Here is an 18,380-nt window from a genome sequence, read left to right as displayed (position 1 = left end):
ACACCCTCATCAAATTGAACTGTGGCAGTCTCAAAATTTTGTTAATCTGAACAAAGTTTATAAAAAACTGAAAAACGATTAAATTTTAAATAAATAACATAATTATACTCCCAATGATTCATCGGATAATACTCAACCTACATACTACACACTTAAATCAGCTGAAATAAGTTAAGATACTGAAAACATTTTTTTTTTTCAAGACTCACTACAACAAAGCCTGTGGAAAGGGAGAGTGGAAACAGAGAGAATTTAATTGCACGAGTTATTTTTAATTTCTCGTAGCCACAAGCTTGCTGGCAGACTGATCTCATGTACCCACTTGATCCTAATTTTCAAAAATTAAAACAAACCGCAGAACTAGTAATTCAAACTAACCGGACTGTACTCTGTCAAAATTTATCACAGACTGAAAACAAAATACAGGTTCAGACTTGGAAAATTTTTTCAACGGATGATAATAAAGTTAAAATCATTATCGTATTTGAAATCGACTTATTAGAAATGTTTAAATAATAGAAACGGTATTTTTTTTTCTTCATATTCTGATTTATTTAACGCTCACGCATAGGTGGCATATGTAAGGAAGAACAATAGCATACACAAGTACTTGTCATTCTTACGCATGTGCATAAGCACACACACACACATACACACACGTGTGAAAGCATGCAGAACTACCAGGGAAGAGTTTATACAACAAAAACATGTTAGTTACACTGCTACATGCTTCAAGCAAAAGAATTTGCCTAAATCTGAAAACTTTCAAACGATAAAACGTATAGGAGGATTAAAGCGGGTTTGTCATACCACCATCATCTGCCAATACGGTTCAGCATTGTTGTCGGCATCATAAACATATACGATCGGTATCCGATTCGATTCTGCCATCGAAGTAATACCGGTAAACGCACGAATGCTTTTAAACAATTACTCGATAGTAATAACCGAACAATACAGTAACTGAAACAATTAAAACAGAATAATAACAGAATGCAATTCTTATACGAATAAACTAAATCCACAGACATTAATAAAACTTTCAAGCACTCATTCATATAAAAAGAAACGTCAACTTCTTTTCAATATTTTGGTGACTCAAAGGAAACTACCGACAAATTTAACTTTGCTTTATAATCGCTATCAATACTATCAGTATTATTTCTAACAGAACACGCTACGTTATTCATTAGTGCCGACATTTGTACTAACATTTTTGCCATTCTAGGACGGCAAAAATGAATAGTTTACTTTTCCATAGACAAGTTTAACAGTTTTACTTTATAATGGAAGCTATAGAAGCTTATTTTAAGAATTAGAGTTTGTTTTTAGACTTTTCGAAAGCACTTGATGCGATAAAATATAAAGCGCTGCTAAAAAAAAGATTGAAAACAAATGGAATTATATTTGTCAGCCTAAAATTGTTTTAATATTATCTACGAGACAGATTTTTAATTAAGCAGGGGAGAATTGTTTAGATGCTAACAGTAATGTTTCTCTGAAATTTTATTCAGACTTCTCCCAACAAATAAACAAGAAATTTTGCAGTACGTTCTTGGTCAGATAATATTTTTAACTCGCATAAACGATTTACCTTGTCATCTTTTAACAATAAATCAATGTTTTGCTGATAATATCTTATAACTATTAAAAATTTTAACGACTTATAAAAAGAACATCAAGAACGATTTTCGAATTTGAATACAAATTAAATAAAAACCGCTTAAGTTTGGCAGAAATGAAAATCAGGAATAAAATCCTGTTTGATGAAAATACAAAAATTGTTGACGATATGTTTCATTCCGTTCCCGAGTAAAAGAACCGACATTAAAATTAAATAGAGTAACCTACCTGCTCAGACATTTAAAATCCATTGTTGATTTGGAAGACCTACCGACATATATTTTGCAAATTTTCATTCGTAAGTTTTATAGTTTGATTTTTTGGAAAATTCATGTGTCACATGATATTTAATAAAAAAAAACAAGCTTTTTTATGTTAAAGAACTATAACTATCATGAAGTCTCAGGAATTGCATCGTTAAAAAAACTTCAAATAATTCCATCGCTCTCTTTGTATGTTTATTCTCATTTACTCGACACCAGAACCAAAGAAATAATACACATGCAAAAAATACAACTGAAGATACTGTAAACATGTGCTGCTTAGTACCATGAGATTTTATAATGCCTTTAACACCCGTTAAAAATAATAAAGATTCTGAATTTTACAAAAAACAATCAAAACGTTTCCTTACAATTCAATTCTTTTCGATCGATGAACTCTCCGTCATGAAGAGAAACGATTCCATAAGGATTTTCCAAGATTTTATAACCGAGCAGTAAAGAACAAATATTTTATTGGAGCGTTTCAAATTTAGATATGGGGCGTGTTCTAAGGGATTAGTTGTACGTTGTATTTACACACGACAGTATATGTTTTTAAGAAGCTGGATTCTAAGGGTATCCTGTACTGAAATTCTTTTAGTTTTTAAAAGCTTTTATTTAACTCGCTTTAGGAATACTCAAATCTTGTAACCGCTATATCTTTTGATCTATCGTATGAAAATCAAAAATTTGGTACACGTATGAAACTTCAATGTGAATACAGCACTACGGTGTCGGAATTTGATATGACTCACCCCCGTGCCACCACGCGCTACCCCTACGCTAAATTCATGCATTTAGTTGAAAACGTTCAATTCTCATAAACTATCGTATGAAAATGATTGAAATTTAGTGCGCGTATGTAACTTCGATGTGTAACAATAAAAATTACAAATATATATATGATTTCATATAAAAAATTATTTTTTAAAAAAGCTTTTATTTAACTAATATTAATATTAACATTAATAAAAAAAGGAAACAAATTAGAAAAACCCTCTAAAAAGTAAAAAATAAGAATTAAATCAAATTGAGAATTTTAAACTGAAAAATATAATATAAATATCTAATAAATAACCAATAAATAAATGTAATAATTATTAAATTTTCAAATTAAAAGTAATGAAAATATTTAGTTAAATAAAATCGTGGCGCAGTTTTTATAACAATCTTTTCGAATAAGTATTTATAGACATTTGTTGTATTTTAAAATATATTTTTTGTTTAATGAGGTTGTTTAGTATATGTATATACTTTATTTATCTGTAATAAAATAACTCGTTTTAATTCTTTGACGGTTCAAATTTGCACCGAGATGACCTTTAAGGGTTAATAAGATTAAAAATAAAAATTAAATTTAGAAATCTTGCACAAAGTTATTACATTTTGACGGTAATCTGAAAAATGATTAATTATCATCGTTATTATAACTGTAATCGGAATTATAAATTCGTTAAATAAAAATTCATAATTAATTAAAATGAAACTTTTAGCGGAAAGAGTGCGTTCAATTTGGCTTAGATTACAAGCAGAATTCCAAGACGAACTTCAACTATGTGAGAACACGTACAAAGAAAGCGAGCGGGTGAATTTTCCCAGATTGTTACTTGTAGCTAGTCAGTCTCAACTGGAGAGGTTCCCAGCAGACCTTTCCGCCTCCTCGCGTAGTTATTGAAAATGAAAATGAAGACTAATTGTTGTAAAAATAAATGTTGTGTTGTTTTAAATAAATTATAAAAACTGCGCCCCACATTTAACTAAATATTTTCATTACTTTTAACTTTTTTACTTTTCAGTGCATTTTTTATATTTGTTAATATATTATATTTTTTCGTTTAAAATTCTCCATTTGATTTAATTCTTATTTTTTACTTTTTAGAGGGTTTTTCTAATTTGTTTCCTTTTTTTATTAATGTTGATATTAATATTAGTTAAATAAAAGCTTTTTTAAAAAATAATTTTTTATATGTAATCAAATATATTTTTGTAATTTTTTTGTCTTTTTTTTTTAAATTTAACAAAGTTTTTTATACTAATTTAAGGTATAATTTTTTTAGTATTTTTTTATACTAATACTTATTCCAATCAATAAACAAATTCACATCGTTAATTATTAAATTATTTTTAGTCTTATATTTACGTAAAAAAATAAAAAAATTCATAACCGAATAAAACAATACACAAATATTTAGATAACTTATTTTTAAATACTTAAAGTAAAACAAGTATTAAATATAATTATTACCTTGACATGTAGTTATTGTAGTAGTATGTATTTCTGTGTTTTTATAATTGTTTTTACTTGCTCGACAATCCTTTATTCAGTAAAGCATTTTGTTTACTTTATAATGTATTTCGTTATGAATTCTGTAACTAGCACTAGCATAATACAGTAAAATATTACAAAGTTGCCGAATATATAACACTTCACTCCCTCTGCATGTTTTCGTCTTGTGATGATGATTCTGATGAACTCTCGCTTCCCAAATTAATGATGATGACACGTTCAATTTGTTGTTCTAGTAATCCTTGCGGCTTGCGATACTCATCTTCGTTTTTTTTAACATATCTGCAACATTTTATCCAGTCCTCGACTGAGAGTTCTGTGAACTTTTTATGACAAATTTCTATTGCTGCAACTGTGGTAAATTGTACATTTTCGGCTTTTCACCCGTGTCCATATCATTTCGATGGGATTCAAATCGTGATGATATGGAGGTAGGCGTAAAACAGGGAACCTACCTTCCCTCAATATCTCATCTATCTTATATGTTTTCAGACGATCTTTAACTAAACTTTCTTCAAGTTTTCATGGAACGGTAAGCTGAATTCATGTTAACGCTGAATTCAGTGCTCGGCTTCTTCAACATTATGATACGAAGCATTATCTAAAATAACGACACCGTTCACTGGCAAGTTACGCATTAATTTTTCTCGTATCCGCTTAAACGTGTTGCAGTTCATTTGAAAATGATAATCATCTGAGGAAGATTTGGCTTTCCATAATGTCAAGCAGTCGGGAACGAATTCCATTTCACTATCGACGTGGATAATTATTATCCTTTAGACGATCGGTCTTCCTTCAACTCGATCTACGACTTTTTGGTCTTCTTCAACTTTATTCAAATACGCAAACCGCTTGTACAGAATAGATTTTCAGTAAGAATTCCCTGTTATTTCTAACTCTCTTCCGATTGAAATCCACGTTTAACAAAAATGTCCCGTAAGCTACTCTTTTGTCCAATACCTCAATTACCCCTTCATACTTTTTAGTTTTGCTGCAAGTTTCCTTAGAGTAGGCAAGCTGCTCTCGTTTAAGTAAAATTTTAACGCTTTACGTCGTACGGCATTCCGATCGAAACTGTACGGGTGTTTCACTTCCTTTTTGCGTTTTATTCCTTTGCGAGGAGAACTGAATTTTCTTCCGAAGCTATTTCACCCGTAACTCGTTAAACTGTTATTTCTGAGACTCCTGTGGCACACGCAACACGTTCTACAAATTTTTTAGAGTTACTAACAAACATTCCAACTGCAGCTTCTCCTGTCATGTAATTAAAAACGTTGTGTATAATTTCTTTCCCTTGGCGGTGAATGCCTTTTCCGCGTAAATTAGGTATAATAAGCAAAATAATAAAATCGATTCACTACCGTAAGAATTGAGCCTTCAAAAGTTTAATAATTTAACGATGAATAAATTACTTTTAAAATTTCACTTACTTCAACTACTTTCAAGAATTGAAACTCAAAGAACGCTATAATCGGACGATAACCTTACTCTTTGGATACGCACAATTAGCTGGACGAGTTTTAATTACAAATTCAGTATAAATTAGAACGGAATCGTTTACAAAAACAAGTTAGTTTCTGAATGAATCAGGAACGGTTTATATAAATATAGATTTAATGTTTCATTTGTATGTTTAGAATGACAAATCGTTCGGTTTTTCGCCACTCCCAGAACAAAGGGCAAAGAGCGTGCGAGCGTTGATATTAATATTAGTTAAATAAAAGCTTTTTTAAAAAATAATTTTTTATATGAAATCAAATATATATTTGTAATTTTTTTTGTTTTTTTTATTTTTTTATGATTTTATAATTACCATGCTATTGCTTTTAATTAATTTATTTTTTGGGGATTGTAAGACGCTGCAGCCACTGCACCAAGTCCTAGTGTAAAAAGGGCACAGCTACTACAGGTCCCAACCAACAATGCTTCACAAGATATCCACAGGCTTCAGAAATATCATATAAACTAATCCCAAATCATTCAGCTGATCTAATATAATCAGAATAAATAAAAACTTAATTCAATTATAAATTTCACTCTGGATGGGAAAAGAAATAAAAAGATAAAGGTAATGTACTGAATATTACAATAAAGTTCCAACCGTATTAAAAAGATTATATTAAATCGATGATAGTTTATATTACTCTAACTTGTTACACTCTACAACCTTTGTAGCAAATTTCATTTTCAGAATTATATAAGTGGCAATATATAACGATCATATTTCCTTACATCATTCCCTACTAGGCTGGCATCAAGAATGGCACTATAAGTGTCACAAAATCTCTCTCACATAAATTTAAAATATATATATATATAAAATAGGAAAATGTAGCAAAAAAAAATTGAATTAGAAGTATTTTTTTCATCAAAATTTTTTGACGGGTGAAGAATCTAAATGGTAAAAATATTAATTTAAAATTGTTAAACTCACCAAATGTCAGACTAATAACTAACTTAAATAAAAACGATTCTAACTTACTATCAAAATAAATATTTTTTAAGTTAATTTAATTTACGTTATAAAATTTATTTACTTTAAATTTTTTTTCACAAATATAAATAAATGTACAAACAGGAAAAGATCATTATTTCAAAATAAAAACTTGATACTCCATAAATTTACAAGGCGTATATAAAATTAAAAAATGTTAGCCACTTGTTCTAAATAATAAAAATGGTATTTCAATAAATAATCAACATTTGTAATCCAGTTTTATTACTGATGCTTAGAATAGATAACACTGTCAACAGAAAAAACTGTTCTAACGTATAAGTAATTTTGAAAAAATAAAAAAATTTACAACTTCAAATTAAAATGAACATTAAAATAATACGATTGTAAAATGTGAAGAACAAATAAAACAGAAGCCTAAGAGTAGTACAATTGTACTGAAATAAAATAAAAATATACATATATATGACTTTTCATTTAATCTTATCAACATAATTAAATAAGTAACAGTAGTTACAATCAAATTATCAGTGCCATTAACATCATTTAGTACATTTATATTCTAAATTGGTTTTATTTATGACAAAAGTGAATAAAGTATAGATGTGAGCACAAGAACATGCATATATATATACACAACACACAATGTAGTTTTACTTTTTATAAAAAAAAAATTGGAACTTACATATTAGCCTGTCGACCATAAACCCACCGGGATGGTCTAGTGGTGAACGCGTCTTCCCAAAACAGTTGATTTGGAAGTCGAGAATTCCAACTTTCAAGTCCTAGTAAAGCCAGTTATTTTTACACGGATTTGAATGCCAGATTCATTGATACCGGTGTTCTTCGGCGGTCGGGTTTCAATTAACCACACATCTCAGGAACGGTCGAACTGAGAATGTACAAGACTATACTCATACATATCATCCTCATTCATCCTCTGAAGAATTATCTAAACGGTAGTTACCGGAGGCTAAACAGGAAAAAGAAAAAAGCCTGTCGACCATAACCAAAATGATCCCATAACTCTGAAGTATTTTCAAAGTTACAGGTTCATTAATATATTTTACATATTGAAATTATAAGTATTATTGCATATAATTATAGATATAAATTAACCAAACTTGACCTATGCTCAATTCACTCGCTAATCTCAACTAATTAACAGTAATGTTTTGATTATTTAAATAATTAATAATTGCAATAATTACTGAATTTAATATTTAAATACTCAAAATATTACTGTGTTAATTTAGTTTGGTTAAATTATATATATAAAATAAATAAATATAAATGGTTATAAAAATGGTAATATAATGGTTAAATCGGGTGATATTAACAATAACCCAAAAGTTTGCAATTTATAGGTCGACGGGCTAATATGTAAGTTCCAATTAACGGGCTAATAAATGGTTCCTTTGAGTACAGCAGCCAATCAGCGAGCAGCATTTTAACTATACATTAAAGAAGGGAATTTCCCTTTTCCCTTTTCCCTTTTTCCTGTGGAAAATTTCCTTATTCCCTCTGAAAAATGACCTTTTTTCTTTTTATCACGATCTTTTGCAAGCATCATTTTTCATGTTAACGATTTTTTATTGTATATGTTCCTGCAGATTTGTGAGACTAAAATAATTTCATATACGTGCACTTCGACAAAAAAAAAAATACAATGTTAATATAAATAAATAAAAATTATCTAACAGCGGCCTTGATGATAAATTTATCTGTAGACAGTCTATGACGTCAGGAAATTCCCCGCAGTAGCTGTCAATCAATCATTAAATGAAATAATAATTAAATGTTTTTATAAGATAGCATTGACCTTCGATCACTATTTAATTAAAATTACAGTTTTGTTTGAGGCCTCAGGCCTGAGGCCCCTAAGGAAGGCCCCAGCTGGATCTCGGTTTTTTGTTCCCAAGCAAAGGGGTCCAAGTCACTCAACAACTGCAGCCCATCCAGGCAAACCCGAACGAGCCGCAGTGTCCTAAACGGGGCTACCCTCAAAGTCCCTACCCATTTCTATGTTCCATCCCGTTCACGTGCGTCCTGTTCTTTTATTCTAAGTATCCTGGTCGCAAGAGTTACGACCAGGTTCTACTCTCGACTTCCTGTGAGCATGAATGGTACCGTCCCTTCTGGCGTAAGTCCCATCATATAAAGACTCTGTCGAATTCCGTTCCACCTGTGGAAAATATAGACATTATGTTCTACGGTGTCTTGCTCGCCACAGTATCTCCACAATGGCAAGTCTCTTTTTCCGAACCGGTAGAGGTAGACCTCAAACTCACCATTTCTGGTCAGCAGTTGGGACAGGTAGAAGAAGCTTTTTTTTTTTTTTTTTTTTATATTCCCACCTACTCCTCTGGAACGGATCTACAATCAAGTTTGACTCGCGCCAGAGGAGTGTCCTTTACTCTAGCTAGCCTCCCCGCCCGCCGGCTGTATGTCCGGCACGGCAGGTCAGTTCACCGGTTAGCTGTTTTATTTCTTTTATAGATATTCATCATACACTGATTACTGAGAGTCCACCACCCTTGTTCTCTCAGCAACAGTCACCCCTATTCTTTAATCTCTCTCTTTTTTTATATGATGTCATACCAACCCAACCAATTAGTTTAAAACTTAAGCCACGGAGTCCTCAGATTTCTTCACTTCTCTGCCCATCCACGCAAGCACGAACGAGCATGAGCTCCACCTTCGGCTGTCCGTCATCACAATCGAGCAAGAGCACCACCTTAAATTACCCGTCAACAACAAACAGTTACGTTATGACAGTTTTCAGTATCTTTTAACAAATTTTTATAAACTTATAATTTTATAAAAAAAAAAAAAAAAAAAAGGTGTGGCGCTACACTTTGATCTTAGCCAAGAGGCCGAGAAGTTGAGTGGAAGTTTTTGTTGCGGTCGGACGTATTGTTGTGCGCTCTGTCTTATACTGGTATTTTTCAGATCAACGGTTTTTATATCTGATTTTTGGAATTGGGAATCGACGGTGGAAAACTTTCGGGAGTGTTTAGTATAATTTGGTGATTTTTGGTTGCGGATTGAACTTTTTATTGAGTTTTTTATTTGAGTGGCCTTATTTCTATTGGCAATAAGGTTCATAGTTGACTGCTGGTCGCAGTGGTTAGTGGGAGTTAGTGGTGGTTAGTGGGAGTTAGTGGTGGTTATCTTGAGTTGTTTTCAATTCGGGTGTAGCTTATCTTTAGTGGATGGCATAGACAATTGTAACTGTCGATAATATTGTTTATTATTTTTCAAATTGATAAACTTTTGATACTGGAGTTAATTTAATTAATTTCAGTTGTTATCTCTTGATAAGATAGACTGCTGTAACTTAGTTTATCAAGCTATCATTTATAAGGTAGAAGGTTATCATGTATAAGGTTTATCAAGCTATCATTTATTATAGGGTAGAAGAAGCCTACCTCACCAAAACACCACTGTACCCAGCAGTCCAACCTAGGTATGAGTCCAGCCTCCTGTCACTGAATTCTCCCATTCAGTTTCCCACTCTTCTATTAGTAGCATCTTGGTCTCAGATTTGGACATGCCATTAAATGTCCTACACAGCATAGTGACCCTCTGTTTAACTGGCAGGATGACAGCTACCACTTTCACAGCACTTCGTGAGACTGTTTTATAGGAAGATGTAACGCCTATTGCTCTACCCCTTTTATGCAACGCAGCTACCTTATTAACGTTTGTCTTCTTATCAAAGGCAGCAACCCACACTGTACCACTCTGGCACACCTTCTTGGCTCACTCAGTTACATAACCCAGGTGTGCATTAAAAAGGCTCTTCTACTCCAGTTGAACACCCAGGTAGTTCGCATACCTCATCGCAGGAACAAGAGTGTCCACAATCCTGACTTGTAAGCTTCTGGTTTTCTCCTGCCGGTAAGTGCAACCACCGAAGACTAGTCATGGGCTAGTCTCAGGCCTCTTTCGTCCAACAATTGATCGATCTTATCGATTGCGGCGGCCGCTGTTTCCTCAACCTCCTGCTGTGTGGCCTGCAAACAGGAGGGCCATGTCATCCACATATGCTGTTAATTCGACGTCACCATCGCGCTCTATATTCAATATTCCGTCGAATGCTAAGCACCAGAGGAGCGGCCCAAGGACCGACCCCTGCGGCAGTACCCAAACATGCTGTACCCAATCTTCACATCACCATCTTCTGTACTGATAAAAGCTTTTCTTTAATGTTGGTAATTATTTATTATATATCGCAAATACATGCTTATGTTCCTCACAGTTGCTGACCGAGCGGCGGCCACAAATATTAATATATGATTTGCCAAGGGCAACGGGAGCAGAGGAGCCCGAAATCCTCAAGGGAATACACAGCTAAAATCCAGTGTTGGATATGGCTGCTGAGGACTTCCTCAAGGGGACCAGGGTGGTTCGGTAATTGGAGCGGAAAGAGGCCTCAAAGAGAACCTGCATGAGGTCCACCTCATGCAGGTTCTCTCGGGTTGTTGACCCTACAGAAGAACCCCAGAGCTTCAAATGTCAAGGCTTTGGTCACACCTCTCTCCGCTGTAGCACAGTCGGAGAAGCGTGGTCATTGCACCCTTGCAGGGCACAGCGCAGTTAACTGCCCTAGTAAGACCACGCCTTCAAAGTGCGCTCTTTGTGCCTTGGTGAAAGGCTGTGATGTCAGATACAGGGTCGAAGGCAAACAATTCAGGTCACACGACATAGCCCGGGCAAAGATCGTACATAATACGGCGTATGGCGACGACTGAATTGGGAGAAGCTTTCGAGGACGGTCGTCACCATATCGAACGCTTACGCCTGGGGCAGTTAAACCTACACCTATCCCGGGAGGCCACCAATGAAACCATGAGGATCGAGGACCTCTTGGCCGAGGACCCGCACACGGTCGGGGATAAGGTGGTCGGTTTCACGGAGTTGTTGTTATTCATTCTCGTGGGGGACGGCCGCTCTTTGCAATCGTGGTCAGCTCGGTCTCGTTGGGTATCTTTTGGATGCCTCAGTTTTCTGACGAGCAGTTCAGCGTCGTGCGAGTCACGACGGTACGCTCGATGTTGTACTGATGTCGGAATACTTCCAACTTGGATGGAATATCGATTACTTGTTGGCGTAGTTGGGGAGGATTCTGGACGGTCCCCTGAGAATCAGAGTGCTGGTAGCGCTGGACGCTAACGCCAAGTCTTCCCCCTGAAGTTCACCACTTACTGACCTCAGAAACGCTGGTTTCGCACAGTTCGTTGAAGCCAGGAACCTCTACTTGCATAACGAGGCAGAACAATCGCCGACTTACTCGTCCGAACTGGGGAAAGTTACATCGACGTCACCTTGGTGACGGGCGATCTGCTTAAGTGTACAAGTAGTTGGACTGTCTGGCCCGAAACCAATCTGAATGATGATAGGCTTATAACCTATGAGATCGCTTTCGGTGGCGGACCCAGATTCGGGACGCTATAACCTAAGGGGCCTGGATCAGGACAGGCTACAGCGCGAGTATGCGACTGCCTTACACGAGTTGGAATGGCGCATGGAACACAGGGAGGAGGTAGAATTGACGGCTGAGCAATTCCGCCGGGCCATCAAGACTGACTGCGATAGGGTACTACGGCGGCCTCGGACAATGGACGGACTCTTAGTTAGTGGCCAGTCCGCTGATCAGAGAGTGCCTGGAGCCGTCATGACCGCTGCTTTCGGGGAGCCGTATGTTAAACGCAGGCGGCAACCTGGGAAAAGGGGATGGTCCTCTGACCTTAGCGTGCTGCGCGCAAGACTTAAATCCGCTAAGAGAAGATACCAGCGTCGCCCCCTAACGGGGATTATCGTTGATGACTTGCGTGCTGAGGGTCTGCGGATCTACCGGCGCGCCCGTAATTAGTACGTTCATGCCATCAAGGAATTCACACTCATGTTTTGGCAAGAATCCATGCGCGAGTTGCAGCGTAGCCGCTGGCAGCTCGCGAAGTCATGTTACCGACCAAAGCCATTGAACGTGCTGTTCAGTGATCGATGCAGGTTTGGTGGTAGTGATCACACTTTAACATCTGTGGCGACTTACCAGGCGTTCCTGGATACTCTGTTTCCATATGCTCCGGAGCGTGAAGCAGAAGTCGGCGTTACAGCGGGTGAGACACCATTCCCTGGCGGACGGACTGTGGAACCCGTAGATGTAGACCGATAGGTTTTTCGAATGGCACTGAGAAAGGTACCGGGAATTGACCAACTTGACTCGGGTAATTTCTATCATCTGCTGCTTGTCATAAGAGAGCCGCCTGGGAGACTGTTCTTGGGGTGCCTAAGCTGGGGTTGCTTTCCGGCTTGTTGGAAGGTGGCTTTGGTGAGGGTGCTCTTATAATCAGGAAAGGATCCGAGTGAGGTCAGCAGTTATCGACCCATCACCCTCTTGCCGGTATTCGGCAAGTTGGTTGAAAGGCTGGTTGTGGAACGGCTCTGGAAAAACATCGATATGAACTCAATTCTAAATCGAGGCCAGTATGGCTTCATGAAAGGGGTTAGCACCGAGGATTGCATCTTAAATGTTCTTGCCGTGCTGGAAGGCGCCGACTGTAAATATGATTTGGAAATTTTTATTGACATAGAGGAAGCATTTCCTTCCTTGTCTTGGAGTTCTGTTCTCTATGAGTTAGAACGCCGCAGGGTTCCCGTAACACTGCAGGCTGTAGTACATGACTACTTGTCTGACCGCACGGCTCTGTTTAAGGATGCGCACTAGTTATGGAAAGGTCCGTCACCAGGGGAAGCCCGCAAGGCTCCGTTCTCGGTCCCTTGCTGTGGAACAAGTTATTCGACGGATTTTTGGGACTGACATTCCCGGAAGTGGTCACGGCCCAGGCTTTCATCAATGAATGACTCGTGTTAGTTCATGGTACCTCACAATCGCAGTTAGAAGATCGAGCGCAGGCGGCTTTGTCAACCGCATAGGGCTTGATGGACGTTTAAAATGTAAAGATTTCTGTGCCCAAGACGAAGTTTATGCTTCTAAAGGGTATAGGCAAATTATCATACAGTCGTAACCCCCGTATTAAGTATAAAGGCTGTGTAATCAGCCGAGTTCGAGTTCATAAGTACCTAGGTGTTTTGTTTGATGAGAAGTTGCTGTTTAGCAACCAATTAGGCAAGTAGCGGCGGACGCCGTCTGTGATGCACAAGCTTAGGAGGATTGCTTGGAAGAATTACGGACTGTCGGGCCGTCATTTGTACATAATGTACCGAGATGTCTTCGAAAGTATGACCTCTTACGCGGCGTCCGTTTGGGCGCATAGATTAAAAGAAATTGAGCACTTATTCAAGATTTAAGGAGTGCCCTGCACAGAGTCTTAATTGTATGCACTGGTGTTTTTAAAACATTCTCCTACCAGGCTACCACTGTATTGGGAAAGGCTCCCCCAATCGATTTGAAGGTGAAAGTTCGGACGGCCATTTGGAAATTGCGAAGAAGCAGGGAGGCCGAGGAATTTAGGATGCGGTTTCGAGCTGGGCCTGTACCAGAGCGGAACGGTGATCTCAATGCACCGGTTGTAAGTTTTGACAGTTGCCCATTTCCTGCCTAAGGAGGAGGCTTTACAGCCTCGCGATGAAAGTATGGCAGCAAGAATAGTACGCAATGACTAAGGGAAGATCTGTATAAGTTTATACAGGATTTGAGGAGATAGTATGCCTCGCCTTCGTTTTTAAGGGCAATGGGAGCTCGAGTGCTCTCCAACTGCGTAAATTTAAACCAACATTTGTTTCGGTTCCACCTGGCGTTGAGCTGTGCGTCTGCGGGAGGTCCAATCGAACGAACACATGATGTTCGACTGCCCAGTTCTTCGGAAGGCCAGAACTCAGGCCGCCCTGGAACCTCTGTCAAGGGGAAAATTGGCCTCTCACAAGCGGCGAGTCAATGTGGCGTCGCATAGTCGAGCCATGTGGAAGTTCCTTGATGCAGTTGCTTTCTTCAACCGACATCAGTAGTTTGCCTAAGGGAAGACTCCTACCGCGCTGCTGTAGGAAGCTAACCGGTAGTTGTTTTAATATCGGCAGGCGATAACGGTAGCAACGATGTGAGAGGAGCGCACAGTATACGGACGCGCGGGTACAACCATCACTCCCACCGGCAGTTCTCCCACTATAGTGGCGCTGCAGCCCCACCACTCTCAGGCTCCAATAAAAGAGCGTGCACGAGAGTGAATTGACAATTCATTGACCACCACCTAGAGAAGACCTGAAGAAGATGGAAGAAGACAGAAGAACGTTTCCTGGCCGGCTCAACTTGGGACCTCCCGGCGGATGCCAACATCCCCGCTGGATCAGCAGGCCTGGGCGGCCCGCGGAGGGAGTCGCTGGATTAGGAAGCTACATTCCCGCTCCAGCTCTAACTCGCCGGGCTTCAATCACCCTGGCCGGCGGACTCAGCCGAAGGAGCCGGCCCAGCGTGTGATCGCTCGGGAAGAACCGTCTCCGCCGCGCCGGCGAAGGACGACCGACGTCGACCCGACACTGCGGGGCTCTGGGGGCCACCACTGCCACGCTGTAGTGGGGACCCAACAGCCGCTGAGGGAAAGCTCAGTCGGACTTCAAAGGACGAGACCAGCTCCCGGATCCAACAGCTCTTTTCAGAGCTAACACAAAATACGGCCCTTTTCAGGGCCACCACAAGCTTATGAAATACAAACCGTCGAAGCCATTCGACGACAAAAACGGCCCTTAAGGCCGCCATGAGGTGAGTTAGTGTCACATGCCGTCGAGCCATTCAGCGACACTGTGTAATCGAGCCCAAATCTAAACAAATAAGCTCTAAAATCCCCATGACCGACAGAAGCTGCGTTAAATTACAAACCATCGAACCGTGGGATCTCCGGACCCATCCACCAACATCCCCAACCAATCGATATGTTCACCTGTCTTTCCCACTGTGGTCCTACCTCTTCTGCCACATTTCTACCAACTCCTCCATGATGTCTGAACTCACACGTTTCTTTTCAGCAGTAGTCAGTGTTCCACTTTCGCGCAGCCTTCTCCGTTTAGTTATCTCAATATCAATCGGGATTAAGCCTGCTATCACTTCAACCGCCTCCCAGGAGATGGTCCTGCAAGCAGCCTCTACCCGTAGACAGCACTTGCTATGAAGACTCCAAAGCTCTCCTGTATTTCTCGTATATTACGACTGCCTAGACTTCAGCACCGTATAAGAGCGTGGCATGGGCCATCCTTGTCAGCAGTCTTCTCCGCTGTTGTTCCTGGCCCTCTACAATTTGGAAAAATTCCCGCAATGTATCGCATTACCCTTTCCGCCTTTTCAGTAGCTTCGAAGGCATGCCTTTCAAATCTCAATCACGCGTCACACCAGATTCCGAGATATTAAATGGCAGGTTTTGACAGTATTTTCCTTCCGTGAATCTCGACCGCCAAAGTCGGTCTTTTTTTGCAGTAGAAATAATTACGATTTCGATCTTTTCCGGTGCCATCCAGGAGCTCACTGAGGGCTCTTATCTTCTCAGATGCCTTCCTCCAAGAATCTGCCTCCACAACCAACGCAATGTCGTCAACGTAACCAACGACCGTCACCCCGAAAGGAAAGAGGACGCGGAACACCCTATCTTACGTTAAGTTCCCGAGGGTCGGCTCGAGAACCGACCCCTGGGGAACTCCTCTACTCACTTTCCGTTCCAGCACACCACCCTCAAGCTCACATATCATCCTCCTTTCTATTGAATTAGCATAAATGATCCTCACAAGATATTGACGGACAAGTCCTCAGTGCACGCATTATCGGTGTGCGTAATGCAGTTAAACGCGTTTCTTACATCCAAAGTCACAAGTGCACACATCTTGCCCCTGCATTGTCTCTGGCAACTGTCATAATCCTTTCTGCCATTCCACGCACCCTACGGTGCGTCGAATGACAGAAAGATCTGCGTCCAACGCTGATCTGTCCCTTCTAAAACCGTACTGTCGGTTATGGATTCCGCCCGCTTCTTCAACCGCCCAGATCGGCCGCTGCAGTATCAACCTTTCAAAATATTGGCAGTTGAGTAAATCATTGAAAATGGGCGAAAAGCGTCAGCCCCCTGCCCGGCTTCGGGATCAGACTAGGCGTCGCCTCCACCTCACTAGCAATACACCCTCCTCCAGGCACGCATTATAACATTCAAAAACGTCGCAGGGTCGGCCTGAATTGCGAAATTAATTATATTAAGCAAGAGGTCAGAGCACGCTGCTGTATCAGTCGTGACTCGTCTCACTGCCGCATCAAGCTACCCGGTAGTAAACAGTGGTATCAACTCTATATCAGCATTCTCATCCGTAAGTACCGCGCCTACAACTGGGAAGAGCCCCTCCACTATATTCGCAATTCCTCCAGCTTCACAAGTTACCGGATTCTGGGTCTAAGTGCTCTTTTTACCAGTAATTGGTAAGGTTTATCCTAAGGATTAGTCTCCAGTTCAGGGATAAAACGCCCTCGGCATTCTTTCTTTGAGTCCGCTATCAGTTGAGCAAGCTCCCGCTTCTTTCTTTTAGAAAATGCCAATTTGTCGCCTCACCGAGTAAATGTAGGATTTCAACGCTGTACGCCCAGCCCTGAGGCATTCCCTTCTTTTTTCTGCAATCCCAGCCATCCACCAATAATTGTACCTATGCGGAAGCACTTAATCGCACGCACGTGTCAGCGAGTTGACCAAGCGTATAGACTTTTCTTCCGCAATGAGAGCTTCACTCACAGCCCGGAGATCCAGCTTCTCGGAAAAAGCACACGCGTTCAGTCCCCTAGCACTCCAGCCCTTCATTACAGGTCGTCCATATCCATATGGCCTGCAGGTAAAAAACGCAAACGTTATCGCTTCCCGTGAATCCTTCATAAACTCTCCAATCTTGAATCTTTGGAGGCAAAGATAACGTCTACAATCAACCCTGAAGTCCCACATCTGTACGTATGGATGTCTAGCTCTGCGGTGGTCTCTGCCAACAGCCTCCCGCGTTAATCCGTTCTGGCCGATCCCCAAATCGTTAACCATGAGTTGCAGTCCCCTGCCAACAACGCAGGCTGGTGGGCGGCAAAATCCCTCAAACGTGAAGCTAAAACTTCCTTGTACTGCTCGGTAGAAGTGTTGGGAGCGGTAGCGGGAGTAGAGAAATATCCCGCCAAAGGCTCACCCTCACAAAGCCTCTCCCCCAGTAAACATCCCGGAAAGGAAGGGAACTGCATATCCAGATTGCCGCACGCCCATCCGCAGAGGTCACCCACTCCCACCGTGCACCGGGAGTGTAGGATTTGGAGATAAGTACCATGTCAGCACCCATATCCGCCCCATAGCTGTTCATCATATCACTGGCAAGCCTCCTCGAATGATTAAGTTTAACTTGAACAACCTTCATCGTCTGGTAGTTATTTAGCCGATCATCCCCCGACTAACAGTTTCTTTGTGCACCCCTCTAGGGCATGCAGTACCACCACTACCGTGCCTTTCAACGTCACAGGTGAGACATTTGGACACCATTATACATTCGGCCGCTCGGTGGCCCTCTCCTCCACAATTTAAACACACTAACCCTGTCAGGGTCCCGAAAATTCTCCGCTGTGCCTGGTCTCCAGGCACCGAAAGCACTTCAAGAGTTGGTCCACGATATCAGTCCTACACGACACTAGGCCGATTCGCACTCTTCCCCTCCGCACGATGGCCGCGGCCAGTGTCGCCGACAGACGGCAATCCTTGTTTCACCATATCCGGTCTTCAAAGAAATCTGCAGTTCC

At 40.0% G+C, this 18,380-nt stretch overlaps 1 protein-coding gene across 10 annotated transcripts in view; it reads right to left on the bottom strand.

Moving 5' to 3' along the window:
- LOC142323199 (inositol hexakisphosphate and diphosphoinositol-pentakisphosphate kinase 2-like) overlaps positions 1-18,380 on the bottom strand; it is a 330,980-nt gene that overhangs the window by 300,162 nt on the left and 12,438 nt on the right. Inside the window, exon 1 of one of the 10 annotated variants that reach the window (XM_075362531.1) lies at positions 811-950. The exons of the other annotated variants lie outside the window; for them this stretch is intronic. Coding sequence (XP_075218646.1) covers positions 811-891 — 81 coding nt within the window. The 5' untranslated portion in view covers positions 892-950. Of the gene's footprint in view, positions 1-810; positions 951-18,380 lie in introns of those variants that run through there. 10 annotated transcript variants of the gene reach the window in all.

This window comes from Lycorma delicatula, chromosome 4, assembly GCF_047948215.1.
Source record: "Lycorma delicatula isolate Av1 chromosome 4, ASM4794821v1, whole genome shotgun sequence".
In the NCBI taxonomy this organism is placed as follows: domain Eukaryota; kingdom Metazoa; phylum Arthropoda; class Insecta; order Hemiptera; family Fulgoridae; genus Lycorma; species Lycorma delicatula.
The sequence above is the reverse complement of the archived record's forward strand: the minus strand, read 5'-3'. Positions and strand labels throughout refer to the sequence as shown.